Genomic DNA, 27,683 nt, shown 5'->3' on the forward strand with positions numbered 1-27,683 from the left:
TGCCTGCAATGCAGGAGACCCAAGCTCGATCCCTGGGTCAGGAAGATCCCCTGGAGAAGAGAAAGGCTATCCACTCCAGTATTCTTGCCTGGAGAATTTCATGGAGAGAGGAACCTGGTGGGCTACAGTTCATGCGGTTGCAGAGAGTCGGATAGGAAGGACCGACTAACACACACTGTCTGACACAGTTTAACTTTAGCAAAATAGACGACCTCACAGAGCTATTGTGAGAAATGAGAGCGGAGAGCACAGTAGATACGCCATAAGCTGCAGTTCTTTCTCCAATTTCTCCCCGCTATGCTTCGCAGCGCGCTAAGGACACAGCGGGGTACACAGACAGGTCGTGTTTACCCCGCGATTCGGTTCCATTCGGCTCCTACCCCACTCCTTTTCCTAGCACAATTCCTGGCTCAGGGATATTTGAAGAATGCACAAACGAAATCAGGCCTCTTGTTACTTGGGACTACCCGTACGGGCAGAAAACTGGGGCTAAACCAGACCTTTGGCGAGTTGAACAATTTAAATACATTTTAAGAAGTGGTCCTGCTATCATCCAGAAGTTGGAAGGCCAGGACAAAGGCTCCCTCCAAGCAGCCTCGGGTTCTGGTTAGCGAGCGAAGAATAGCTGGTGAGAACTTGGGGACCTCAGCTGCCAAGGTATTTGCAGCTCCGGGAAGATGCAGAAGCGTCTGGGATACCAGCTTGGCCGGGGCCTGACGCTGTCCCGCGGCGGCCTTTAAAGGCCCACCACGTGGCCGAGCTGCCGGCCCAGGCCAGGAGGCGGTGTCCAGGCTGCGCCTGCGCACTGCCCAGGGGAGGGATCTGGGTTCGGAGAAAAAGGGCTGGGAGAGGAAGAGAAGGTTGTTCTGGGTGGGCGGCCGTGGGAGGAGTCAGTTCCTTATGCAAATCACAGAGGCGCGCGAGGGCTAAAGGGGCGGGGCTTGCGATGCAAAGCCGGGTCCCCCCTTAGGAAGCGCGAGGGGGCGGGCCCCGCCACTGTCGGCCTCCTTCCGCGAGCCTCTGACGTCAGCGACGTCGCTTTTAAAAGCGGCCGCGCAGGCGCAGTGAGCCGAAATGCGAACTTAGGCTGTTACACAACTGCTGGGGTCTGCTCTCGCCGCCCGCCCGGCAGTCCGTCAGCCTCGCCGCCGCTGTCGCCGCCTCAGCGGTTCCGGTAGTCTAGAGCCCGCCCCATCACCTTTCCCCCGCGCCTCCCGGAGCCTCCGGGTGTCTCCTGTCCGCCCACACAGGCCGGCCGCGACTGTCTTCGTCTTCTTGGCGCCCCTCGCCGCTCCGGCCGACATGAGTGGGGACCACCTCCACAACGATTCCCAGGTACGGCCCTGCCAGGCCCGGCTGTGCCTCGGCCCTCCGCGACCCCCGGCTCAGAGGCCCCGGCCTCGGCCCGGCTGCTTTGACAGGCCAGAGCCCCTGGCCAGGGGCGGCCAGCCGGCGGACGTCGGCTCCCCAGGACCTGGGCGGAAGCCGCCAACTTACAGTTTGGGGGTGCCGGCTGGCCCTTCAGGCCGTTCCCGGGGCCCCCTCTTCCCGGGGGGCGCAGGGTGGGCCCGGCTCCCGGCCGCGCGCGCTCGCCCGCTGCCCGCGGGGTGAATGTGCCTGTTGTTTCATGGTCCCTCCTTTTCTCTCCGCAGATCGAGGCGGATTTCCGACTGAATGGTGAGTGCGCCCCCCTTCCCGACCCCCGAGTCCGCGGCCGCCGGCCCCGCGCCCGGCCCGAGCCGGGCAGAGGACAGACATGGCGTCCCAGAGACTAAGTCCCGGCTCCTCGCTCACCGGCCCCATTGTTCCCCTCGGGCCGCCTCTGGACCCCCTTTCCGGGGACCCCAGACCCCCCAGATCGCGGCCATCCCAAGAGGGGGCTACGGAGACCCCGCGTCGCCCGCCGCCGGGCCTCGGGCAGCCTTTCCAGGCCCGGATTCCTCCCGGGAAAGTCGCCTTGTCGACAGTCGGGACTTAGTCTCTGCGCCATTTTCTTTTTCTCTCTCCTCTCCTTTCTGTGCCTGTGTGTCTTTCTCTCCCTCCCTCGGCTCCTTCCTTGAGCTGCCCAGAAAGAGCTTTCTGCGGAGCAAAGCCGTATAAATCACAGACCTCACCAGAGGGAAGGGTGGGAGCCTGAATTGTTACTATTTTTGCCCAAAGAGAACTTTATTTTGGGGGTTATCCTGCTTACTGCTTTTCGTGTTTGTTTCCTTTTCTGCTTCCAGAATGAAAGCTGCCCTTCGGCAACTGTTGGTTTTTTTTTTTCCTTTCCCCCTTGCTGGGTACGATGTTTACGGTAGGAAATAGGGCTCTAAAACTAAAGCCCTCCTTGTGGAGTGCTTCGTATTTTGAGGTTGCTTTCCCCAAGTTGTGTTCTTTGCAAAGGTAGTGGTACCTCCCTTCAGAAAGTTTGCAAGTCCTCTGTGGGCTAGCCATTGTCAATGTTGGGCTCAGGCATATTGATTTCCCCTTTTTTTTAATTAAAATATTACTGACTAGAACTTTTCAGTGGGGCTGAGGTTCCTAAGGCAGTGTTTTGTTAGAAATGTAGTTTAGTGTAGTTGTCGAGAGGTTGTTGAACATCTCATCTGGCCTGGTGTGTTAGCCATTTCTTGTGGGCTGCGGGGCAGAAAAAAAAGATTTTATTTATTGAAACAAAGAGTGGCCAGTACCCAACCCTGCTTCCTGTTCATTCTTTTTCAGAAGTGGCTGTTTTTCAGGAATTGAGAGCTAGCTGGCTTTTGCCAGATCTTTATGTTTTTGAACCCTTTTCAGCCAAATCTTTGATATTCTTTGAGCATTTCCACTTCAGTTACCCTGTGAAGATTCCCCCACTAAAAAGCTCACCCTGCGAGCTTTTCAGCAGTTCTGCTGAAGGAGAAGGTAACTTCTGTGCTGGGAATTCCCACTGATTCTGATGGTACATAATCCTGCTCAGTTGAATTTGGGTTCCGGGAACCTCTCCAATGGGAGAAGCTGATGACTAGCTTTTCTGATGTTGTAATCAGCAGTCCATGGTGTTAGCCTACTCTACAGAGAGCAGCCTTATGTTCAGATTTCCAAGTGGGGCATCCAGCAAGAGATGTAATCTGCAAGGAGAGAATCTGGGTTAAGTGTAGCATTTCTTGAGCACCTAGTATGTGCTGAAGCACTATGTTTAGTGCTGGAGCTGAACCCCTTGGCTCCCACAGCCGCTCCTGCCTTCAGTCTGTTTGGGGAGACATAATTAGTTAATTACAAGGTAGGTGCTGGGGCAAACCTGTACCCCAAATGCTGCACGAGTGACTAGGGAATTTAACTTTGTCTGGGGGTGGGGAGATTTCTCAGAGGAGGGAGCTTCTGAGCTTGGTGTTGTGCAAGACTAGGTGCTGAGTGTCAGGACTTGGAGTATTTCTTAACTCTGTTTAGCCAACCTTATTAAGAGTTTTAAAAGAGCGATATGAGGCCCCTGCAGTTCAGAAACCACAGTGTGAGATAGGTTTCTTTGGGATGTAGGAGCAGAGAAAGGATGTGACAGGTAAGGATGGAAGAAGTCCTTTTGACCTTTCTTGGAGGAAGGTAGGATCCTTAATACATAAGAAGTGTTCTTTTTGACTCTCAGACTGGGCTGAGTAATCTCTCCAGTAGTGAAACAAAGTGTAGTCCTTTCTCCTTAGAAAGTTAACCTCCATGGTTCTCACCGAGGTTATACAAGGGAACTATTGAATATGTGAATGATTGTAGGCTGGGTAGATGTTTGCCATTTTTGTAGAGACCAAAGTAAACTGGCTTTATTGACTTTTAGGATGTGTTTTTTCACTTGTAACAGCAATAATTGCTAAATATTTATTGAATGTTTACTGTCTGCCAGGCAAGCATGAATCTCATCAGTTTTTTCTGTTGGATCATCTAGTTTAATTTCTTCCTTGGAAGAACCCTTACGAGATAGGTACTATTATCTCTATTTCCATGGAAGAGGAAACTGAGACTTAGGTGTATTTATTGACTTTCCCAAGGGCAGTGAGTTGGGCACCACAGAGCTCACGAGCTTAGCTGCCATGCTATATATGATTCTAGCATGAAAAAATTAAAAGCTGCACATCTCTGCTTTCTCACAGAGCTGAAAAATGTGAGAGGGAAAGATTTGATAGTTTGCTTGCTTTTTATCTCAGCCTGCTCCTTCATGAGAAGAAGCACTGTAACTGCTTTCCCACCTCACTGAGAGTCTGACAGAGTATTATCTTTGTAAATATTGTCTAGAAGATGTGGTATTAGTAGCTGTGTGCTTGTTAAGTAATACACTGGTAACTAGTGATTGATTTATGTAAATATGGAAGACAGTTTTTAAAATCGATGTTTGATTATGCTTAGAGAAGTTATTATTGATCTTTGTATTAAGAGTTTGCTTAAGCATGATTTTAAGTGGACCTAACCCATCTTACAGATTGACTGTGCCAGTTTCATATGTTGAAACAAAAATCCCTCATTTGCCTGCCCTCATCCTCTAAGATTTAAAGGATTTTTTGCCTTTGGAGTTCATTCTTTACAATAGTTGAAACTGTTGCTGTTGTGTAGAATTTAGAACATTCTGGCCTGTACTCAACTGCTGGGAATAAATCTGTTATCGAAACATATTTATCTTTATGTTTAAAGTATTGCTGTGAGTTTGGGGAGCAGAAACCATGAAAGAAAAAGACGACTTTTTGTTTAAGAGAAAAGACTTCCTTTCTAAGTGTTGGTAGCACTCGTTGAAGTGGGTCTGAGTCATGACTACAGTGCTGAGCAGACTGCTAAACTGTCTTTGGAGTTGATAATAGTGACATCAGGTTGGGAGTCAGTGGTCCTTTTGCCATTTCAAGGGCTTGAAGTTTCTGCCCATCTACTGTGGAGTTGTAGGGTTCTTCCCTCTTTGGCATGAGTAAAGTATAATGCTTGGTTTCACCAGACATCAGTGATTATTCTCAGAAATATCATGTGGGATCATTGTTTGACATTCTCTTGTGTTGGTTCTCGTTAGTTTAGTGGATTCAAACTGGATGGTGGACTTAAATATTAACTGTTTTTGATGCTGATAGTTACACTTACTTCTGTGCTGCTGGGCACTGGTTGGGGTGGCAGGTGGAAAGGCTAATGATGGGGTGATCTCAAAATTCCCATCACATTTGTAAAACCAAACTGATGGCACCCTCAGCTGAAATCTGGCACAACTTCCTCCTCTATCCGGAGACACTTAGGCAAAACGTCGTCTTTCCTGCCACTGCAGTCGGATTCCTTGGGGGCACCTTTTCCGTATTAGTGAGCTGCTGTAGAATCTTTATAGATGAAGCAAAATTGCTTGTCAACACTGTGCTTTTTAGATTACCAACATGTCAGAACTCACAAACATTTTAAATTCCAAAGTTACCGGTAAAATGAGAATATCCAGGAGTCACTAAATCGGAAATAGCTCATGGTTTGAAAAGTAAAAACTAGATGATATTGCTTACTGTAATCAACCCATACTTGTTTTTGGTAAGTGTGTGTGTGTGTTAGTTGCTCAGTCATGTCTGATTCTTTGTGACCCCATGGGCTGTAGCCCACCAGACTCCTTTGTCCATCTAATTCTCCAGGCAAGAATACTGGAGTGGGTTGCCATTCCCTTTCCAGGGGCTCTTCCAAACCCAGGGATCGGATCCGGTTCTCCTGCTTTGCAGGCAGATTCTTTGCCAACTGAGCCACCAGTGGATAAGTAAAATGGAAAATAGGAATTCAGGGTCTGTTCCAGAATCTCATTTTAACCAATAGTAGCAAAACAAGAATCAAATCTGGCTCTTTTCCTTTAACATCAGCGTGAAAATGGGAAATTGTGAGAATTTGAAGAGAAATCCTTTAGTTTATTCTGGATCTCAGTGAGTTAGTAATCATTTATACAAATGCCAGAGATCCTTAACATGTCTTAAAGTTTATATTTTAAAATTAGGCCTTTGGGGTTTTTTGTTTGTTTTCCACATGTGTGTGGAGGAGTGGTACAAAAAAAGTCTGACTTTTGAGTCTAAATATGTTTGTGTTGTGTGTTAATTATAGTAGCAGTTACCTGTTGTTGCTAATTGAATGGGAAATGATTCTCTTGTGCTTTCTGGATGTATTTCTTTCAGACATCCTGCAGTTGTGCTTGTTAGTAGTTGGGTGTGAATGCACATGTTATGTTATGGATCTTTAACAACTTTTGCCATACTTAATGCCGAATACTAATTTTCTTCAAATCCGAAGTTATTTCTCTGGAGGTGTTTTGTGAGGGAAGGCATCTTTTCCATATGAGACTATGTTGAACTCCACTAAAGTTCTTGGTTCGCTTGGAGAAGTAGATTCGCTTGTAATTATTTACTTTTGAATGAGGCAGTGGAAATGCTTGAAATGAGTGTTTGGTATGGGATCCTGAAGTAAAACACTGTCTTTGAAAGATAGGTAGAATATGGTCCATTCATTGCGTTTGGAGAGGAATGAGAGTCAGTTCACTAACATTTTTGTATCTCATGGTTAAGATGATCTGACTGCCCCTTAGTTATTTCTGAAGTCATTAACTGCAAAATGAGGGCGTTTGGGCAAGAAGTTGAGAATTTGGCTTCTTAAGGTAAAAAGCTTGGGATGGGAGAACTTCCTAATCTGGTCCTTTAGAAGTGAATGGAGATACTGTGTTTAAAGAAAGCTTTTAGATTGTGTTTAAACTTTTAGTAGTAATAGTTGGAAGAAGTCTTTAATATTTCCATGCCTTGTAAATTGAAGTTTGTGAAGCGGCTTTCCGTCCCCATGGCTTCAGGCCAGTAGCTAAAGTAGGAAATCTAAAATAGAGGCCATCGGTATGGAAGAACTAACATTTTGCCAACCTTTGCCCTCCCCCTCCAGCCTGCCTATCTAAGTGAGGGCAGTGTGCGGTGTGCTCCGTGTTGATAGCGTCGGGCCTGGGTACCACGCAGGGGGATAAAGATGAGGGAGTGGTGTGGTGACACTGGGTGTAGCCTTGGTTTTATTAGGTGGGAAGAAGCTTATAGTGGAATATCTGTTAGATATTAATGGTATTTTGGTAGTGTTGTGTGGAATAACTAATAGTTTGCTGCAATGATTTAGTAGCACTTAGATATTATTGAAAATTATACTTATTTTGTATGTTCAAGAAAAATTGTAAATATTTTCCACACTGGGAGAGAAGTGACTCAGGGTACATAGATTGTAATATCATCAAGCAAGACCCCCTTTTATCAACTTTTGGATTGTGTCTTCATCTGTCGTTTATGTTTCTAAATTTTAGTTAAGGGAGATTGGTATCGTAAGTTTTAAATTTCTTTTCGGTAGATACTCATTTTGAATTTGTTGTCATATTTTTAGATCCACTTAGTTATCTCCCTGCCAACTTTACCTGTCTGTGTGTTCTTGAGAATTTTTCTGAAATGTATAGTAAATATTTTTATTTACAACTCCCTTTTGCCCTCCCCAGTAGGTTTGGGTAGAGGTGCATCTCTACCAGTCTTAAAATTCCTCTCTGATCCTTTGAAATTAACTTCCTTTCTGTGGATTTAAGGGACCAAAGAACTCAGTTCATTAGCATTCCTGAGACACTAGATAAGCTTCAACAAAAGGTGTTTAAGCAATCAGCATAATTGAGGATTTGTCTTTGCTGTTGAGAACACATTTAATAGATCCCTGGGCATGATGACATTTTCTTGTATTTTTCTCAGCACAGCCTAGGAAAGATAGAGGCCAGGAACCTTCCTTGGAGGAGATATCCTTGGCTATTTGGAGTTTACCACAACAAACAAACAAAAAAACAGTTTTTAAGTTTAAGGTTATTTCTACATTAGAATACACTGAAATATATCCTTTTGCCAGTTAGTAAAAGTCAGATTTCAAGCTTGCTACCAGATGTGAATTCTCAGATTTATAAAGCTTTGTAGGCAAAATACTGGTTGGGCAGAAAACTGATCTAGCAGATTTCAAGATCAGTGTATTAGGGAATCTCATTGACTAAGATCCCTTGTTTTACCCATCTCCTGTATGGTAGCCCCGTTATTTCTTTGCAGTCAGCTGAGGGCAGCAGAAGGTAAGTGGTAGGAAGGGAGCTGATTTTGAGAGTTTGGTAGACACTGTTTTTTGTATTCATTAAATCTGAATTTAGTGGGAATAGTATTTGTAGGAGAACCAGAAACCAAAAAAGGAAATTTTCTTCTTCTTTTTACACCTTCTCATCTCCCCTTTTTGGTAGCATACTGCGTTGGCCCAGATTCCGGAAATCCCAGTCAGGTGGTAGTTGGTAAGCTTCTAATGAGGTATCATAGCCTGCCCTTAATTATATGCTGGTAGAGATAGCTTAGACCCCTTACATCTTCAAGAGATGCTGTGGTATTAAGACTGGAACTAGATTGCTACTGAAGTAGGGGTGTAGGTGATGAAGAGGGAACTAGTGGGGAAATACTATGCCCTTGAGCAGCTGTGGTAAAATAGAAAGTTGGAATAGAAATCAGAAAAGTCTAGATGAGTCCCTGTTCTTACTATGAAACTTGCCCCACTGTCCCCTGTTCTCTCATCTATAAACAAGGATGATATTTCTCACAGGCTTCTGAGATTTAAATGAGTATATGATAGTGTCTCTGTGCCCACATTTTAAAGTTTAAACTTTGATCAAACATCATCTGCTCTGAGATGGAGTTTTATTTCGAATGTTAGGTTTGAAGTAGTGAGTTGGTGGCTCTTTCCTTCCTTCACTGATATTCTCTGTTAACATTTTAAATCTTCTGACATTTGCACAGTGAACAGTAAGTAGCACATGACTAGAGTTGGTAGATAGTCTTTAGCTAACCAAACTGCATGGTGTATGCAGCTCTCTTTTGACTATTAAGCAATCACTGTAAAATAAAAGTTGGTGTATCCGTATCTAAGTTTAGGCTAAGAGATCTTATACCATGGATCAGAAAGATTATCAGGGAACTGTCACAACAGGAGCAGACTTCAAAATTAATGTTCAGTTAAAGATAGGCCAGAGAAAATAATTTTGTAGGATCAAAATTATAGCATAGTTCTAATTTTAAAGAGTCTCAGAGTTAAAGTCTTGCAAAGATAAACGTCTCAGGAATATGTGGTTCTTAAAGTACGTAGGAAAAAAGAAAAAAAAATAAAAACAGTGAGAAAGTGATTATAATACTGCATGGCTCTGTTGCCCTCAGTATGTTAACACGTCAAAGATAGGATTGGGTTTAGAAGTCTTCAGAGCTTTCACCTCTTTCTTTTATATCATTTTTCTCTGATTCAGAAGTTGAATAGTCTTGGGTCAGAAGGGTCCCCCCTACCCCTGGCCAAATCAGGTAGCCATAATATAGTGGAAAGGACATTTCAGTTTGAGCTCTTGCACTTCTCTCAATAGTGTGGTCTTTGAGCAAGTTAATCTCTGACTCTTAGTCCTTTTCCTGTAAACTGGGTCTATTAAATAGCATGTGAGGTTCATTTTAGGACATGTAAAAACTTAGAACAGAATTTTGAGTTCCTTGACAGTCCTTAAAAACAAAAACAAACAAACCAAAAATACCAAAGCACCTTTTCAGAGATTGCTTGAGTAGTCTTCCAAACAAAGGGAGCATCTTCACTTTCTTTAAATTTGGGTGTTGTGAGATTTTAGCCAGGGGAAGTCACTTGGGCACCTTGAATTTGATACTGTTGCTGTGATTCTGAGATGGGCAGGACTCAGGAGGGTACTGACTTGCCTTGACTTTATGACTATACAAACCACTTTGTTTCTCATAAGATAAATTACAGTTTAAGAATCTTCAGCAGTGAATAACTTTCACCCCTTTGCCCTTGGGATGGGGCAGTATTTAGAGATCTACCCAGGAAACTAAAAGTTTTGTGTTTAATTACAAATGGAAATTTTAATTTTCCATATTCATTTATTAAAGCATTCAGAAAGTAAATACCTGTAGTGACTAAATACAGATGAACTAGACAAACCCATAGAGTTCTCAGAAGAAATACTTTGACGTTAGTAAATTGTACGCCTGTATGCTTACCTCCTCTTTTGGGATTCCATATTTTTCACTGGGCCTCAGTACAAAGGCTCTTGTTGTACCAGGGTAAGTGGGCATGGAAGGTGCTTTCTGGCAGCTAATGCTTCACTATCAGTGAAAAAGAGTGATGTCTCCATTTATTTCCAATCCTAGGAGATTTTTTTTTCCTCTCCCTTAAAAAAAAAAAAGAAAAAAAAAGGAAAACTAGAACCTTAGATTTCCAAACGTGTCCAAACTCGTAACTGTTCTAGAAAAAAAAAATTTTTTAGGATACTTATAAACTCATTATACCTTTTTCACCTGGAATAGAAGCATAAACTAGTTTTAAGTTTTGTGAATTTTCCATTATATTTTTGTATCAGACACCTGTTGTGCATAAATTTTAGAAGATTAGTTTTCAGGTTTCCCTGAACAGGTAAATTTGCCACAGTGACTGGAAATATTCACTGGAAATATCACAGGAGATTCATATGACAATGGCTATATTTGCTTGAAATAGTTTAAATCCTTGAGCTGCATTGCCTGAAATAAAGCCTGTGAAATCACCATCTTCTTAAATTTGGAGAACTGAAATTTTAGAGTTTAGACTTAGTACTTAAAGTCCTGGGAAACTGGAATGAGTTGCCATTTCCTCTTCCAGGGGCTCTTCCTGACCCAAGGATCAAATCCACTTCTCTTGCGTCTACCTGCATTGGCAGGCGGATTCTTTACCTCTGCGTCACCTGGGAAGCCCATTACTATTGTTGCTGCTGCTCCTGCTGCTAAGTCACTTCAGTCGTGTCCGACTCTGTGCGACCCCATAGACGGAAGTGCACCAGGCTCCCCCCGTCCCTGGGATTCTCCAGACAAGAACACTGGAGTGGGTTGCCATTTCCTTCTCCAATGCATGAAAGTGAAAAGTGAAAGTGAAGTCGCTCAGTCATGTCCAACTCTTAGCGGTCCCATGGACTGCAGCCTACCAGGCTCCTCCGTCCACGGGATTTTACAGGCAAGAGTACTGGAGTGGTGTGCCTTTGCCTTCTCCACATAGTTGTGTTATGTATGGTGATTTGAACTCTAGAAAATGATTGAGACTAAAGATTAGATTTACTTTGCCTTATTCTTACAGTGTGTTTTTGCAGGAATAGATGCAACCGCAGTAGTTCTTGCTATTTAACATCAAAATTTTTAGTTTTAGTTAATCAGAAAAGAAAACAAAAAAAGGGAGAAGCCCAGATTGGCTAGTCCTTAACTGCTGGCTTGTTACACTTGACTTTAAACTGAAAGCTGTCTAAGGCCACACACCCCAGCTCTGAGAAGAAAAGTCTCCCAGTTAACTCCCTTAGCATACAGAAGATGGGGTGGCCTCATCAGAGATTCAGCTGGCGATGGTTTCAGTTCAATTGCTCAGTCATGTAAGACTCTTTGCGACCCCATGGACCACAGCACGCCAGGCTTCCCTGTCCATCACCAGTTCCGGGAGCTTGCTGAAACTAATGTCATTCAAGTTGGTGATGCCATCCAACCATCCTATCCTCTGTTGTCCCCTTCTCCTCCTGCCTTCAATCTTTCCCAGCATCAGGGAGTCAGTTCTTTGCATCAGGTGGCCCAAGTATTGGAGCTTCAGCATCAGTCCTTCCAACGAATATTCAGGACTGATTTCCTATTTAGGGTTGACTGGTTTGATCTCCTTGCAGGTGATGGTTTGACCGTAATTAATTACTCTTTCCACCTAAAAATCAAACCACCTTCTTCCCTTAAGTACAGTGTGTTATAAAAATCGGCACTTCCTCAGAACTTTATAATCTTTTACAGATATTAGCATCTTCCTAATCTCAGAATGTCAGGGAAGTTGTCTATTAGCAGAAATGTGCTTGTTTTGTCTATGGGGAAAGAGATTCTGGTTGGGTGAACAAGAGGCTCAAAATTTTCCTTAGATAGTCTGGAAAATGTTAAAGCTTATTTAGGACTGGAGCTAACTCCTTGAATTTAGATGTCGTGTAGTTTGTATTGAGCTCAAGTTTTTAGGGGAATAGTTTAAAGTACAATAGGATGAAATATGTCTATAAGTGATTGAAAACTGTTTGCATAAAAAAGACTAGGGGACTATCAAACAGAATCCATACTGATTGCACATGTGTAACTATGCACACCTGTAGGTGTTGTACAAAAACAAAGATAATTTTGATCATGGGTTTCCCTGGTGGTCCAGTGGGTTAAGACTCTGCACTTCTAATGCAGGGGTCTCTGGTCCGATCCCTGGTTGGGAATGCATGCTGCACACTGTCTGACCTAAGACAGGAAATAAATGGTAAAGTTTAAAAAAGTTTTTGCTCAGTGTATTTATTGAAAACTGTTTTTTTTTAAAAGGCCTTCTGCAGCAACCATATTTCCCAGAAAAAAGTTCAGTGTGTGTTCTTCTCCCCCAAGTCTGTAATCATGTTTTGTTCTGTTAAAATATTCCTTTTTACCCAGGAATACCTCTTTAGTCTTTAGAGTTTGGTGTGTGTGTGCACTCCGTCACTACCCCATGGACTGTAGCCCACCAGGCTCCTCTGTTCATGAAATTTTCCAGGCAGGAATATTGGAGTGAGTTGCCATTTTTTCCTCCAGGGGATCCATCTCCTGCATTGGCAGGTGGATTCTTTACTACTGTGCCACCTGGGAAACCCAGAATTTGGTATTCCATCTCCATTTTCCTACCTGTTTTTAGGAAAGCATTAAGTATTGTAAACTCCTTGGGGGTTAGAAACATCCCAGAGCCTGCTTCAGTGTTGAAGGCATAGCCTTAATACTTAGTTTCCTTTCCAGTGAAATCTGCCTGTAGTCAACACTTAAACCCAAGCCAGAAGTAACCACTTTTCTCTGGCTTTCACTGAGCCCTTTATTGTTCTCTTCTAGTTTTTCATTCTGGAGAAATAGACATAGGCTGGAGAAATTTACATGGTTTGCTTATTACTTACTAGGAAGTGGGCAGGAGCACTGTCTCATTTTATATGGTCAATACTGGTGCTTCTGACAAATGTTTAGTTGTGAAATGGGATCCTCCCTCTCTCCTAGTTCAGCGACTAGTTGATGATCACCTGAAGAACACTGAGAGCTTTACATTATTTCCATTGTTCTTAAGCTAATTTGCATAAGAATCACCTGTCTTAGTAAAACTTCAGAATCCTGGTCCTTTGCCTAGAAATTGATTCTGTTGTGGTGCTACTGAGAAACCTGCATTTTTAATATACTTTTAACAGTTCAAAATGATTTTAATATAGGTAACCCATAAATCACCTTTGGAGAAACTGATGTGTTTTATTTAGCTAAGGTCTCCTTTGTTTCATTTGATTAAGGTACTACTCCATTGGTCCAGCTATTAAATTTACAGAATATTTAAAAAGGGACCAGAACAGTGTGTTCAAATCTGTTTATAAAAGCTTGTTACTTATCCCCACTGTAAATATCTTCTACCTTTCAACGAGCATTTAAATAAATAGCAGAGATAGTTAACTGACTCTGCAGCTGTTTAACTATGTGTCTCATCAGACTTCTGATCCTCCTGCTTCCATGTTTAACTAGCCACTATTTGATCCTGATGTCATTTTTTTTTTAATTTGAATGAAATTCAATTTACCAGTTTTTAACTTTACAGACTGTACTTTGTCTTCCGTCTAAGAAATCTTTGTATAATTCAAGGTCACAAAGATTTTCTCCTACACTTCTATGAGTTTTAGGTTTTTTTTTCTTTTTTTTTTTAATGCTTATTTATTTAGTTGCAGCTCATAGGATCTTTAGTTGTGGCATGTGGGATCTAGTTCCCTGACAGGGATTGAACCTGGGCCCCTCGGCATTGGAAGCATGGAGTCTTAGCCACTGGGCCACCAGGGAAGTCCCATGATGTCATCTTTTAAGATTGGGTGACTAAGGGGGCACACAACGAGGGAGAGGTGGTTTTCAGACTAACATTCCTGGGATGGTTAAGGCAGGCTTTAGAAGGTTAAGTGGAGAATAGTTCAGAGGAATGCTGGGGATCTAACCTGTGGAGTTCACTATCTGCGGATTAAATTAGGGGTCTTTAGTTACTGATGGCACTGATTGAAGTAGCAGGATTTGAATAGAGCAGTGGTTCTTAAAGTGCAGTTTCTTGATCATCATCAGCAGCATTGTCTGAGAATTTGTTGGAAATATAAATTCTTGGGCCTCATCCAGACCTACCTGCCTCAAACCCTGGAAGCCAGGACTCACCCATCTAGGTTTTACAAGTTAGCGAGGTGATTGATACACACTGAGGTTTTAGAATCGATGGAATAGAGTAAGATTTGAAGTTCACCTTCTCCCATTGTGCCTCACATTTTAAGAAGGAATGAAAGACAGTTGACAAAGTCCACATGCTTACCAGTGAAATACAGACTTTGGAGTTAGATAAACTTGGTTTCAACTGTCAGTAGTTGGGTGGCCTTGAGCAAATGAGTCTGATTCATATGAAGCCTATAATTAGTTTTGTAGTAATTCAGCCTCTTAAACAGTGTTCCTTGTTTTTTCACAACGCCCATGCTATTGCTACTGCTAAGTCACTTCAGTCGTGTCTGACTCTGTGCGACCCCATCCCTGGGATTCTCGAGGCAAGAACACTGGAGTGGGTTGCCATTTCCTTTTCCAGTGCATAAAAGTGAAAAGTGAAAGTGAAGTCGCTCAGTCATGTCTGACTCTTCGCGACCCCATGGACTGCAATCTACCAGGCTCCTCCGTCCATGGGATTTTCCAGGCAAGAGTACTGGAGTGGGGTGCCATTGCCTTCTCCAACCCCCATAGCTTTTCACAACGCCCGTAGCTGAACCTTAATACTTGCTCAATTTTTGTACTTTCATATACCTAGGAATTTGAGTAATTCACAATGGGACCAAAAAAAGGAGCCAATTACATAATTAGCACCAGGAAGACTTCTAAAGAGCATATACGTATTCAGGCTTACACTTTGACAGTGCATTTCAAGCACAGTCAGTATTGACATTCTAAACAAAAAGTCCCCTTGTTTGAATTAGTAGTAGGATTCATGAAATGGCCTGACACACTCCATACCTTTGTGGTCAGGCAGGGTGTGGATTTGGGGTCATTAGCGGCCCACACCCTTTGGAAACGATGGCAGCCTAGGCTGAGCTGGTGGGATTCAGTGTAGCATAGTCAGGAGATTTGGAGTCACTTTCACTACTTCCCAGGCATTCAGGGCCTACTTACTAGAAGCAAAGGAGGACAAGCTGCAGGAATGGGCCTGTCCTAATTGAGCTGGCCCGAGAAGGTACATTTTCAGGTTAGACAAGTCCTTTTTTCTTTTTAAGTTCTTCCCCCTGGGAAAGGAGAAGCATTTTCACTACAGAGATGCCCTTGTGAAAATGTTACTCACTTCTGAAGAGTATGTGAAATGGGAAACACCATCCTGAGGATCTTGTACTCGTTAATTACCTTTAGAGGCAAAGGTAAAAATTACCACTTTGTCTTATATTTAGAGAACAAAGACAAGTTAGTAAAATAGGACTTCCTTGCCATTCTCCTGAAACTTAAAATCACTGCTTTATCTGATTTGACTGATGCCTTAGTGGACGAATACCTCAATTGAAATGTCCTCTGGCTGACCTTCACTGAGATTCTGATTCTCCAGGAGTTCTACAGAAGTGGCCTGCTTTTGAGGTGGCAGTTTAGCCAGGCAAACTTCGACTGACCTTAAGGAACTACATAGCATAGTGTCTTTGCCATGTAGGGCAAAGGCCCCCCACGGGGCTCCAGCGGAGGAGTCTCTGGTGGAGAGAGTGCTAGGCAAGGAGTCAGGACAAAGGAAGTCTCAACCCTGGTTTTGTCAGCTGTGATGAGCAAATCACACAGCATGGTACCTCATGCTCTCTACTAGTGAAAGGAAGATGTTGGCCTGGATTCAGGAGTTTCAGTTAGCACTGTCTACTAGAATTTTCTCTCATGATGGAAATTGTTCTCAATCTGTGCTCTTCCACATGGTAGCTGCTGGCCATATGAACCTGTTGAGCCTTTGAAATGTGGCTCAGGTGGCCGAAGAACTTAATTTTCAAATTTTATTTAAAAGTAGCTACATGTGACTAGTGGCTTCATACAGGACAGCACAATCCTAGGTAAAATTTAGATAAGAGCAAAGAGATATGAATTTAGATTTTTCTTGGGATATGGGAGGTTGGGGCTCTTGGAACTTTAAAATCCAAAACAGGTGTGTTATGAGTTTGAATAATGAACTTCCTTCTGTATGTCTGCATTGCCTTGTCCTGGGTGACATGCTAAGGGGATTTATGACTGGTAAGTAGGGTTTACCGGAGCAGTTGAAAAGGTCAGACAGCTTTCCATTTTACTTGACCCTTTTAGTGCTATACGAAGATGAACATTTAAGGTGCTTTGGATTGAATAAATTTTCATTTTATCTCAGCAACCCTGTGAGATAAGTCATGTCTGTTTTGTAGTTGACAAAAGAGATTAACTTCATTCACATGTGTGCGCAGTCATGTTCGACTCTTTGCAGCCCCATGGACTGTGACCTGCCAGGCTCTGCTGTCCATGGGATTTTTCCAGGCAAGAATACTGGAGTGGGTTGCCATTTCCTTCTCTAAGAGATCTTCTCGATCCGGGTATCAAACGCAAGTCTCCTCCATGTCCTGGATTGCAGGTGGATTCTTCACCTGCTGAGCCATCAGAGAAGCCCACCTTCAGTTCATTTGAGTCGCTCAGTCAGGTCCGATTCTGCGGCCCCATGCACTGCTGCACGCCAGGCTTCTCTGTCCATCACCAACTCTGGACTTGCTCAAACTCATGTCCATCAAGTCAGTGATGCCATCCAACCATCTCGTCCTCTGTTGTCCCCTTCTCCTCTTGCCTTTAGTCTTTCCCAGCATCAAGGTCTTTCCCAATGAGTCAGTTCTTCGAATCAGGTGGCCAAAGTGTTGTCCAAAGTATAAGCCCAACTTATGTTTACATATACCTCTGTGGATCACTGTACTTTAAAATGGTTAGTTTCAACCTATAACGTCATTTGAAATTGCAAGTTTTTTAGCATGTTGCAATACAGGATGTTGAAGCTGAAACTCTAGTATTTTGGACACGACTGAGCGACTGAACTGAATACCAAGAAGTTAATTCATATTTGTTCAGTTGTAGTCAGTAATAAATAAATATCTGACTGTAAGTGGTAGAAAATCTAAGATTGTCCAGGCAAGCAAATAGCACCCAAGTTGTTAACTCACCCCACATGTAAAAGCAGATCAGAACAACTTCTTCACCCCATTTAGGGTCTTCCTGTTATTTGCATGCTCACAGTGAACATAGCAAGTGAGTGTTGACTTACTTATAAGTAGGCCCACCGTTAGCCAGACAGCCTTAGCCTGATGGAACAAAGTGGGATTTTGTAGCTTTGACCACTGCCATATAGTGAATATATGAGGTCTTAGGAAATAACTTGAGTAAATTGCTTAAAGACCAGGGGCAGATCCACTTTCCTTCACCTTTAGCTTCAAATTATGATGTTACTTTTGGTGTAGGATGATGAAATGGAATTGGTATAAAATAAATAGTTGAGTTTTGAACACTTTACTTTTGAAGAAACTGAGGCTCAAGGCCGTGTAAGCGATGCAACTAGGAGGCTCATCGAAACCTGTCTGATGCCACTGCTTGAGTTCTTAAATGTAACACAAAACAGGGTAAGGGGGAACCTGAGGGTCTCAGTTGCCTCCTGGGAATTCTGGGTTGTAGTGGAGTGACCCATGTGGTACCAGGCCAAGGAAATGCATTTTTTAGAGCACTACCTTCATTTACAGTGGATCCTTACCAGGCTAGTTTCATTGACTAGAAGGCTCTGTTGCACTTTAATGTATAATCCTTTACCTGTTAAAGAAAGCGTGCCTACTTGTGCAGCAAAGACCCCTGGATAATTTATATTTTAGCAGTTCAGCTTGTGCTTGGAACCAGTTACTCCCAGAAATCAGTAAAACCTCTGTTTATCCGAGTACTCAAGGAGAAGGATCTTTTTGTTAACCAGGGATTTGCCACCCCCTTAGTTTAAGAAGGCTCTCTGAAGTCTGCCTATTTTACTAAGGAATCTCATTGGAGGTGGTTAGGAGTGTGTAAACAAGTGTGATGTTGTTCTCACTTCAAGGGGAATAAATAACAAATTTAACTAGCTTGCTGCTTAAGAAGCAGAATTAGCAGTGGGCTAAGTCTTGGCCTCCTCTTCAAGAGTTTTCCTTTTTGTGACTAACTTTGTCTAGGTTTGCAAGAGCAAGTCGAATAATAGCCATTCATGGGCTGTTTGAAAGGAGGAAAGAAGTGGGAGCCAGGCTGAGCGTGGATATCATTTAGGAAAAAGCCTTAGGTGAAGCTCAGAGGATTCTATTCACTTACATGCAGAACTTCAGAACAACAGCACCGTCTCTACCCGGACATTGGGGATGGTTACTGGTCCCTGTTAAGTGGCTGTGGAGTTCTGCAAACTGTGCCTTCTGTTGTATGACCCATGAACTACGAATGGCTTTTATATTTGTCTTAACTAGTTGGGGGAAATTTATTAAATACACCTAAAAGCTAATATAATGTTATGTCAGTTATACTTCAATCTAGAAAAAGAATATTATTTACTATTTCATAACACAGAAAAATTACATGAAATGCAAATTCCAGTGTCCATAAATAACATTTTATTGGAATGCAGTCATGCTCACTCATTTACGTATAATCTGTGGCTGCATTAAGTCATTTTTTTTTGTAGCCGTTCATCTTCACAACTGAGTCCCAGTGGCAGGACTCTAGTTACCTGTCTGTAAGCATGACTCTGCCCTGATGTCCAAACAACAGAATCTCTATTCTAAAGAGCCTTGCTACCCTACTCCTTATCTAAGTTGCAGTAGCTGTGTCATCCTTTATGCAGCTCTTCCTTCTTCCTCTCAGGTAGGGGCTAAGAAAGTAGCAGGTGAAAATCTCTCTCTTCCTCAATTGTAGAGACTCAATAGTATCAGCTGTAAATTTTAAAAAAAAAAATCTCCAGCAACTGACTCAGCACCTTGTGCCTGCCCTTTAAAAGGACAGAGAGATCTAATTAAAGTAGAAACTGAAAATAAAATCAGTAACCTGTCCATTATTGTAGGTGGCTGGTATTTGGTATGAATCATTGTTCGAAGGACCAAGAAATGACAGCACAGGGTTTTTCAAAATATGTTTCTAGATTATAGTTACCTAGAGACCTTGTGTTAAAATAGGCATATCTGAGGATGATCTTATTCCCAGGTCTCATACACAGGAAAGTTTGAGAACTACTGCTCTCAAGCATTTAGATTTTTTTTTTAAATATCCTAATCTGTTTAAACAAAAACAAGTTTTAAAAGTCATAAAATTATTGGGACTGGAAGTGTAAGAGATCAGTAGAGGTTATTTTACAGATTAGAAACTTTGAGACCAGAGCAGAGAAATTAGTGTTACCTAGGACCCTGTCATGACATTGCATGTTTTTTTTTTTAATTGGAAGATAATTCCTTTACAATATTGTGTTGGTTTCTGCCATGTATCAACATGAGTCAGCGTCAGGCGTACAAGTCCCTCCTTCCTGAACCCCCTTTCCACTCCCTCCCTGTTCCCACCCTTCTAGGTTGTCGCAGAGCACTGGGGTGAGCTCCCCATGTCACAGCAAATCCCCGCTTGCTGTCTCTTTTACATATGGTAGTGTATATGTTTCCGTGCTGTTCTTTCTGTTCATCCCACCGTCTCCTTCCCTCGCTGTGTCCACAAGTCTGTTCTCTCTGTCTGCATCTCCATTGCTGCCCTACCGCTATGGAGAACAGTATGGAGATTGCTTAAAAGACTAGAACTACTGTGTGACCCAACAGTCCCAGTACTGGGTATATACCCTGAGAAAACCATAATTGAGAGACTCATGTACCCCAGTGTTCCTTGCAGCACTTTTTAACAATAGCTAGGACATGGAGGAACCATGTTTATCAACAGATGAACAGATGCAGAAATTGTGGTACATATATACAATGGAGTATTACTCAGCTATTAAAAAAACCGCATTTGAGTCAGTTTTAATGAGGTGGATGAACCTGGAGCCTGTTATACAGAATGAAGTAAATCAGAAAGAAAAAGACAGGTATTGTATATTAACGTGTACATATGGAATCTCGAAAGATGGTGCTCATATTTTATTTTTAATGTAATCAATTAATTGGTCCCTGGGAGTGGGAGCCAGAGGAATACAGGAAGATGAACTTGAAGGAGTATAATAGAAGGAGTCAGATGGGAGAGGAGGTTATAAAACGAGTTAAAATAGGGTACATAGACAGGAAGGGGCTGGAAAGACAGATTAAGGTAATTGTAGTGTTGTAAAAGCATAAAAGGAGTCCAATTGAAATTCGGAAGTGGACTGGAGGGAAAAACATCCTGTGACCTTAACCCTTTTTTTGTATGAGATTGCGGCCTAAAGCAAACCAGTCGGCTGCTTCAGGTTGTGTCTTTTCCATGTCAAGGACATGGAACCACAGCTGAACACTAGTCTTAAGGGGTTGCTGATGTTCCAGAACCAAGGTAGGTTCACTTAAGTGTTTCTAAGTTACTTTCTGGCATTTCTTCTAAATTATGTAGACATTTGGGAAAATGATCCATTTTAGAATTTGAAATTGTGTTGCAGAGCTGGTAGAAACAAATGGAAAATGCTATAATTAAAAGACTCAGTCTTTTAATACAATGGACTACTAAGTTTCTGGTGATGGACTTTTGTGAAGTATTGAATATTGAGGACAAAACTTAAGCACTTGGCAAAATACTTGGCAACTTCATCTGATTGTTTGATCCTATCTTTGGCTTGGCATCCATAGCTTTTTTGTTTTTCATAATTTGTTGGATGGGTGGCATCACCAACCCAGTGGACATAAGTTTACACTAACTCTGGGAGATAGTGAAGGACAGGGAAGCCTGGTGTGGTGCAGTCTGTGGGTTCGCAAAGAGTTGGATGACAACAGCAGTTTGTTTGCACCACGTCTTAGTTGTGGCATGCAGAACCTTTTTTAGTTGCAGCATGTGGCATCTAGTTTCCTAACCAGGAATCAAACCTAGGCCCCCTGAATTGGGAGCCTGGACCACCGGGTCAGTTCCCTTCATAACTTCTTTTGAAGGTCTTTTCCATGTGCAGAATTAAAGTCTGACTGTGGAACTTCATGGGGCTGCATCCAAGGAAAACTTGGGAAACTTGGGCAATTGTGGAGACCTCCCCCCTCCAACTTCCCTTTTTCAAAGTTACTTATTTAACAGCTGCTGCTGTTGGGAAGGGTTGGGTGGTTATGATGCTTGTTATGGAACTTCGTGAGACCAGAGACTTGGTGCTGTTTCCTGCTCTATTGCCACACCTGAAACAATGCCTGACACAGAGCTGGTGCTCAGTAAATATCTGAGTGGATGAATATCGTTAACTCCAGTTTCTTAAAGGAGAGAAGAAGAAATACAGTTTTTTCCATCTGCTGTCTTCTCAGCTGGTGTTTTGTGTGTGTGTGTGTGTGTGTGTGTGTGTGTGTGTGTGTGTGTGTGTGTGTGTGTTATTAGCTTAAGAGTATGAGGTCCCTAATGGAGAAACCCCTTTAATTTCAATAATGGACAAATCTGTTCATGACAGAAGGTCTTGTTATATACAGTATACACCTGGGGAGAACATTTGATCATTTGGACTTTAAAAGTTGAAAATGTTACTAGTCCCTTCTCTCATTCTTGAGTTTTGAAGGATTTTCTTTAGAGCTGAATCCTCCCGACATTTTTCTTTTAAATCTGGAGCTCTTTGAACTTTTAGCCAGAACAGCCTCCGTCCTGCATACTTTGAAAGGCTATTAACTCTGCACTGGAATTTTGGAAATGTTCTCAGTGAGAGTCACTATAAAATAGTGATAAGGTACATGTATTTGTATGGCTGAATCCCTTTGCTGTCCACTTAAAATTATTACAACATTGTTCATCAGCTACATCCATTATAAAATGAAAAGTTTTCAAAAAACAGTAATAAAGACTCCTCCATGGACTACAAATTGAAATCAGCCACCCATTAAGATAGATCGCAGACTGGGTTTCCTGGACTGAAGCTGCATCAGCGTTGGTCAAGTCTGAATTCAGACAGCTGTGTGGGGGAGAGGGAGGGATAGAATTCTTTTACCCCTCAACCTCTTCAGTGACAGACTTTCAGCCTTCCCGATTCCTTTTAGTTTTGCATTAAGTTCCTGAGGAGATTCTCGCACACCCCTGATACTGACCACCCTCTGGATGTCAGTCTTTATCATTGAAACCAGCTTGTTATCTGTCCTAGGCAAAAACAGTCTTAAAATGTTAGAATGTACTAGATGTAGAGTGTGTGTAGAATAGAGATTTTGTTTGAACTCCAGCTTCTGAGGACGTATCCACGGATTTGAAGGTCAAGGAGGAAGAAGGTGCAAAGATTTATCCCAGAAGAAGTGGCTTAATAAATGAGCATATGATAAATATCTCCTTTAGAAAATTAATTTTTTCACCAAGTATTTTCACCCAAATTGTTCCACTGTCTATTTTCTTAATGCACTGACTCTGTTTTTGTGTTAGAGTTGAGCAGAGGTAGTCGCTGACAGTGTTGTTTCAGGGCCTCTGTGGGGAAGGCCTCTTTTGGTTGAATAATAATCTCCATGCCTGTGCTCTCCACATCTGACTGTATGAAGGGAGAACCCATCATATTATACACTTACTGCTTTAAGTCTCAAACCCTTTGTCAGAAGTCCCTGTAAAGAGGTCTGCCTCAAAACATGGCAGAGAACCCTTCTCTGTACCAGAGAAACCTCTGCTTTTGTTTATCATGAAGCAAAGGAGTCTCCTGCCCTGATCTGATTACCCTGATCATTTAGAAGAGTGGTGGAGAAGTGAAATCCTTAAAATCATGGTGTTGGTGTTAGTCGCGTCTGACTCTTTGCAACCCCATGGACTGAAGCCCGCCAGGCTCCTCTGTTCGTGGAATTCCCCAGGCAAGAATACTGGAGTGGGTAGCCATTCCCTTCTCCAGGGGCTCTTCCCAGCCCAGGGATTGAACCCTGGTGTCCTGTATTGCAGGCAGATTGTTTACTGTCTAAGCCACCAGGGAAGCCCATGATCATGGAATAGTTGCTAAAAGGGTCAGAAATTTTGCCAATTTCTTAGCATTTTTTCTCTCAACAAAGTGTAAATGTTAGTGCTTGGGTTGGATTGTAGTTGCATTAGAGAACCTGGGTGGAAAAACTTGGCAACACTGTTAGCTGCCTGCTGATTGCTGCTATACTCATGCAAATATTTCTACCTGGGAGTGTTACTGGTGCTTCTTAAGTGCTTCTCTTTCCTGGATGCAGATAGCCTTTTAGTAGTCATTGGCTGGTCAGGCAAGGTGAATGGGCCTGGGTTGCTGCCTTAAATGCATGTATAAAACCTGAACCTTAAGTTATTTGGACTGATTGGCTAGGCTCATTTCAGTTTTATATAAATTAATCATGCTGAAGATTCAGTAATAATTGTACCTTATTGACAGTTGTCAGTGTGCTTGGAATTTTGTGGAGATTAGCCAAGAATTCTGTTACAACCACACACAATTTTTAAAATTAATTAATTAATTTATATGCAGCATGCGGAATCTTAATTCCCCGACCAGGGATTGAACCTGCACCCCTGCAGTGAAAGCACAGATTCTTAACCATTGGACATCTAGGGAAGTCACAGCCATACATAAAGAATTTGATTTAATTTGAAATAAAATTATTTAAGGTCACTTCAATTTTCTACATCTCAGTTTCTTCATCTGTAAAAGAGGTAAGTTTACCAAGATCACAGGTCTCAAGTCAGTGAACGTATTTGAAGCTCTTACTCATTGACTTGTGTTGCCTTCCTACAGGCCCCATAGTTAGGTGACTTTCCCCCAAGGTTATACAGTCACCGGTGGAACAAGAATTTGAATCAGATCTTCACTCTGTTGAACCAGTCTGCTTCCTTCAGGGATTGTTTCCAACATGCTGTGCTTGTCTGTGATGTCTCTGATTGTCATTAGGGTTTAACTGTGATCTTTTGTTCTAACAACATCATTCTTGAACTTTTTTTTTTTGGCTGTGCTGAGCAACTTGTGAGATACTAGTTTCCCGACCAGGGATCAAACACAGGTCCTTAGCAGGGGAGAAGTGTGAAGTCCTAACCACTGGACTGCTGGGAAATTCCCATTCTTGAACATATTTAACAAAGTGTTTTATAGGCTTGGCTTCCTTTTTCATGTAATTTGTATATGTGTCTGGTTTCCCTGTGAAGAGTGAACTCTTCATCTTAAACCTCATTTGATGCTGTTCTAGCTACTTGGGGCTGGTTCTGTACCTGGTTTCCAATCCGGCAGTTTCACTATCCTATGATTAGGCCAGCTTTCAGGTACTTTGTAACAGTTGTATCAAATTTTGCTGGATTTATTTGATACTGAAGTTTCTTATTCCTAGGTGTTTTGTTTCTCTTTTGTCTAAGCAGAGGATTAGGACTGCTAAAGCTACAAGCAGTAAGAGTGTTTCTATATCTTTTTAAAGAAACTACTTTTGGGACACATGGCTTTAGGCAAATTAAATATAACTCTGGGATTTTAATTTCTTACAAATACGGATAAGAATCAACTCTAGCATTTCCTAGCTGGCAGGAAGTATATCTCACTTAATTTTGCTCAAACGTGAGATCAGTTTTTCAATAACAACAACAATAATAATGACAATAATAGGTTGTCTACTTTCATGGCTCATCTGCCAAGAATGCGCTGTCTGTCCTCAGCCATGCTGACTCCCTCTTCGCCTTCAGTGAGACTCAGCTCAAGCACTGCCTCCTCCGTGTGTGCTTAGCTCTGTTCACCTCATTGCCACCCCATGATTGTACCCACCAGGCTCCTTTGTCCGTGGAATTTCCTAGGCAAAAATGCTGGAGTGGGTTGCCATTTCCTTCCCCAACCCAGGGGTTGAACCCGCACCTCCTGCTTCAGCAGGCAGGTCTTTACCACTGAGCAACCTGGGAAACCCTTCCTCCTCCAGAAAGTCTATGTTAGATATCTCTCTGCCCTCTTGGATCCTAAGCTTTTTATTTCTGTTCTCTAGTGGAATCAGACTGTTTCTCCTCAGTATATAACTTTTCACTTGGAAACAAAGGAGACAGGTAACCCAGATTCATTATTTTTACTCTTAATACTATTTTTCAAAATGCCCATAATCGTACTGCCATACTACTCTGAGAAATAACAGTAGGGCAGAAAAGTTGAAAATTCTGCCATCGTGTAAGAGTCAGAGGTAATGGCACATGTCTCATGTACCGACATTTAGGAAAATGTCTATTACCTTTTTAAATGAAGGAACATCATGATGCAATATAAACACTGTTGCTTTAAGGTCATTTGACATTTGAGATTTTGGGATGAAGGAAAGAAATTTTAATCCATTCCAGCAAGTCTAAAATTAAAGTTTCTTCTCTACTGACCTAATTTGCTCTGCCTTCATGTATACATAGACCAGCATGAGTTTTCTACCTTCAAAGTATATCTTCAGGCTACATTACTAGATATGGCTTGCTGGGTCAAAAGATGTATGCATGCTAAGTCACTTCAGGCATGTCTGACTCTTTGTGATCCTGTATAGGACTGTAGCCTGCCAGGCTCCTCTGTCCATGGGATTCTCCAGGCAAGAATACTGGAGTGGGTTGCCATCCTCCTCCAGAGTATCTTTCTGACCCAGGGATTAAACCCACACCTTTTATGTCTCCTGCACTGGGAGGTGAGTTCTTTACCACTGGCACCACCTGAGAAGCCCAGGGTCAAAAGTTAGTATGTATTAATAAGTTAGTTCTGCTGAATATTACCAGATTCCCCCTCTATGGGGGTTATATGAACCATACACACTTTTTCAGAGATGGTAAGAAGCAAAAATGTGTATTAGATTTGGTAAAATCAATACTGCTCAGAGTTGCGAAAACTGGAGATATAATACATAAACATACTACCTTGTGCAGAATGCACCGTTAGAAAGAGATAACTATTGGTCTTGTGTGAAATGGGACTATTTCCTTATTGTAAGAGTAGTAAGAAAATCGAATGAGACAGTTTGAGTACTCTAGCAGGTAGTAGTGCTCCTTTTCTCTTGTTTGCTGTTGTCTGTGTTGTGTTCCTATCTGGATTATCTTCCTGGATTGTAACCCCTTGAGGGCAGAGTGTCTTGATGAGTCTAGAGGAGGATGCTTTGGATTAAAGAATACATTTAAAATGGTTGTAAACTGAATTAATCCTCAGAGTCTAATTCTGAATCTAGTAGTAGAAGGTTGTTGATTTTTTGCTGTTTGATTTTACACATTATCCATCAAGTCATTTTGTAGTGGTCAGTTCAGTTCAGTCGCTGAGTCGTGTCTGACTCTTTGCAACCCGATGGACTGCAGCACGCCAGGCTTCCCTGTCCATCACCAACTCCCGGAGACTACTCAAACTCCTGTCAGTTGAGTTGGTGATGCCGTCCAACCATCTCATCCTCTGTCATCCCCTTCTCCTGCCTTCAGTCTTTCCCAGCATCAGGGTCTTTTCCACTGAGTCAGTTCTTCACATCAGGTGGCCAAAGTATTGGAGTTTAAGCTTCAGCATCAGTCCTTTCCATGAATATTCAGGACTGATTTCCTTTAGGATGGACTGGTTGGATCTCCTTGCTGTCCAAGGGACTCTCAAGAGTCTCCTCCAACACCACAGTTCAAAAGCATCAAGTCTTTGGTGCTCAGCTTTCTTTATAGTCCCAACTCTCACATCCATACATGACTACTGGAAGAACCATAGCTTTGACTAGACAGACCTTTGTTGGCAAAGTGATGTCTCTGCTTTTTAATATGCTTTCTTAAGTTGGTCATAACTTTTCTTCCAAGGAGTAAGCGTCTTTTAATTTCATGGGTGCAGTCACCATCTGCAGTGATTTTGGAGCCACCAAAAGCAAAGTCTCTCATTGTTTCTATTGTTTCCTCATCTATTTGCCATGAAGTGATGGGACCAGAGGCCTTGATGATAGTTTTCTGAATATCGAGTTTTAAGTCAACTTTTTCACTCTCCTCTTTCACTTTCATCAAGAGGCTCTTTAGTTCTTCTTCACTTTCTGCCATAAGTGTTGTGTCACCTGCACATCTGAGGTTATTGATATTTCTGCCAGCAATCTTGATTCCAGTTTGTGCTTCATCCAAGCCCAGTATTTTGCATGATGTACTCTGCATACGTTAAATAAGCAGGGTGACAATATACAGCCTTGATGTATTCCTTTCCCTTTGGAACCAGTCTGTTGTTCCATGTCCAGTTCTAACCTGTTGCTTCTTGACCTGCATACAGATTTCTCAGGAGGCAGGTCAGGTGGTCTGGTATTCCCGTCTCTTTCAGAATTTTCCAGTTTGTTGTGATCCACACAGTCAAAGGCTTTGGCCTGGTCAATAAAGCAGAAGTAGGTGCTTTTCTGGAACACTCTTGCTTTTTCGATGATCCAGTGGATGTTGGCAATTTAATCTCTGATTCCTCTGCCTTTTCTGAATCCAGCTTACACATCTGGAAGTTTGTAGTGATATCTAGCAACTATTCCTGCAACTGGGGAAGACACAGATACTTAACCTCTTTTGTCATTTGGAAGTCTCTTTACCTCTGAACATTGTTGACCTTTGCAACACCTT

At 42.3% G+C, this 27,683-nt stretch overlaps 1 protein-coding gene across 1 annotated transcript in view; it reads left to right on the plus strand.

Annotated features, from left to right (window-relative positions):
* Positions 1-1,061: 1,061 nt before the first annotated feature.
* Positions 1,062-27,683, plus strand: part of TOP1 (DNA topoisomerase I) — an 85,266-nt gene continuing 58,644 nt past the window's right edge. The window contains exons 1-2 of the mRNA XM_020869731.2: positions 1,062-1,335; positions 1,653-1,677. Coding sequence (XP_020725390.1) covers positions 1,303-1,335; positions 1,653-1,677 — 58 coding nt within the window. The 5' untranslated portion in view covers positions 1,062-1,302. The remainder of the gene's footprint in view (positions 1,336-1,652; positions 1,678-27,683) is intronic.

Source organism: Odocoileus virginianus, chromosome 9 (assembly GCF_023699985.2).
Source record: "Odocoileus virginianus isolate 20LAN1187 ecotype Illinois chromosome 9, Ovbor_1.2, whole genome shotgun sequence".
In the NCBI taxonomy this organism is placed as follows: Eukaryota; Metazoa; Chordata; class Mammalia; order Artiodactyla; family Cervidae; genus Odocoileus; species Odocoileus virginianus.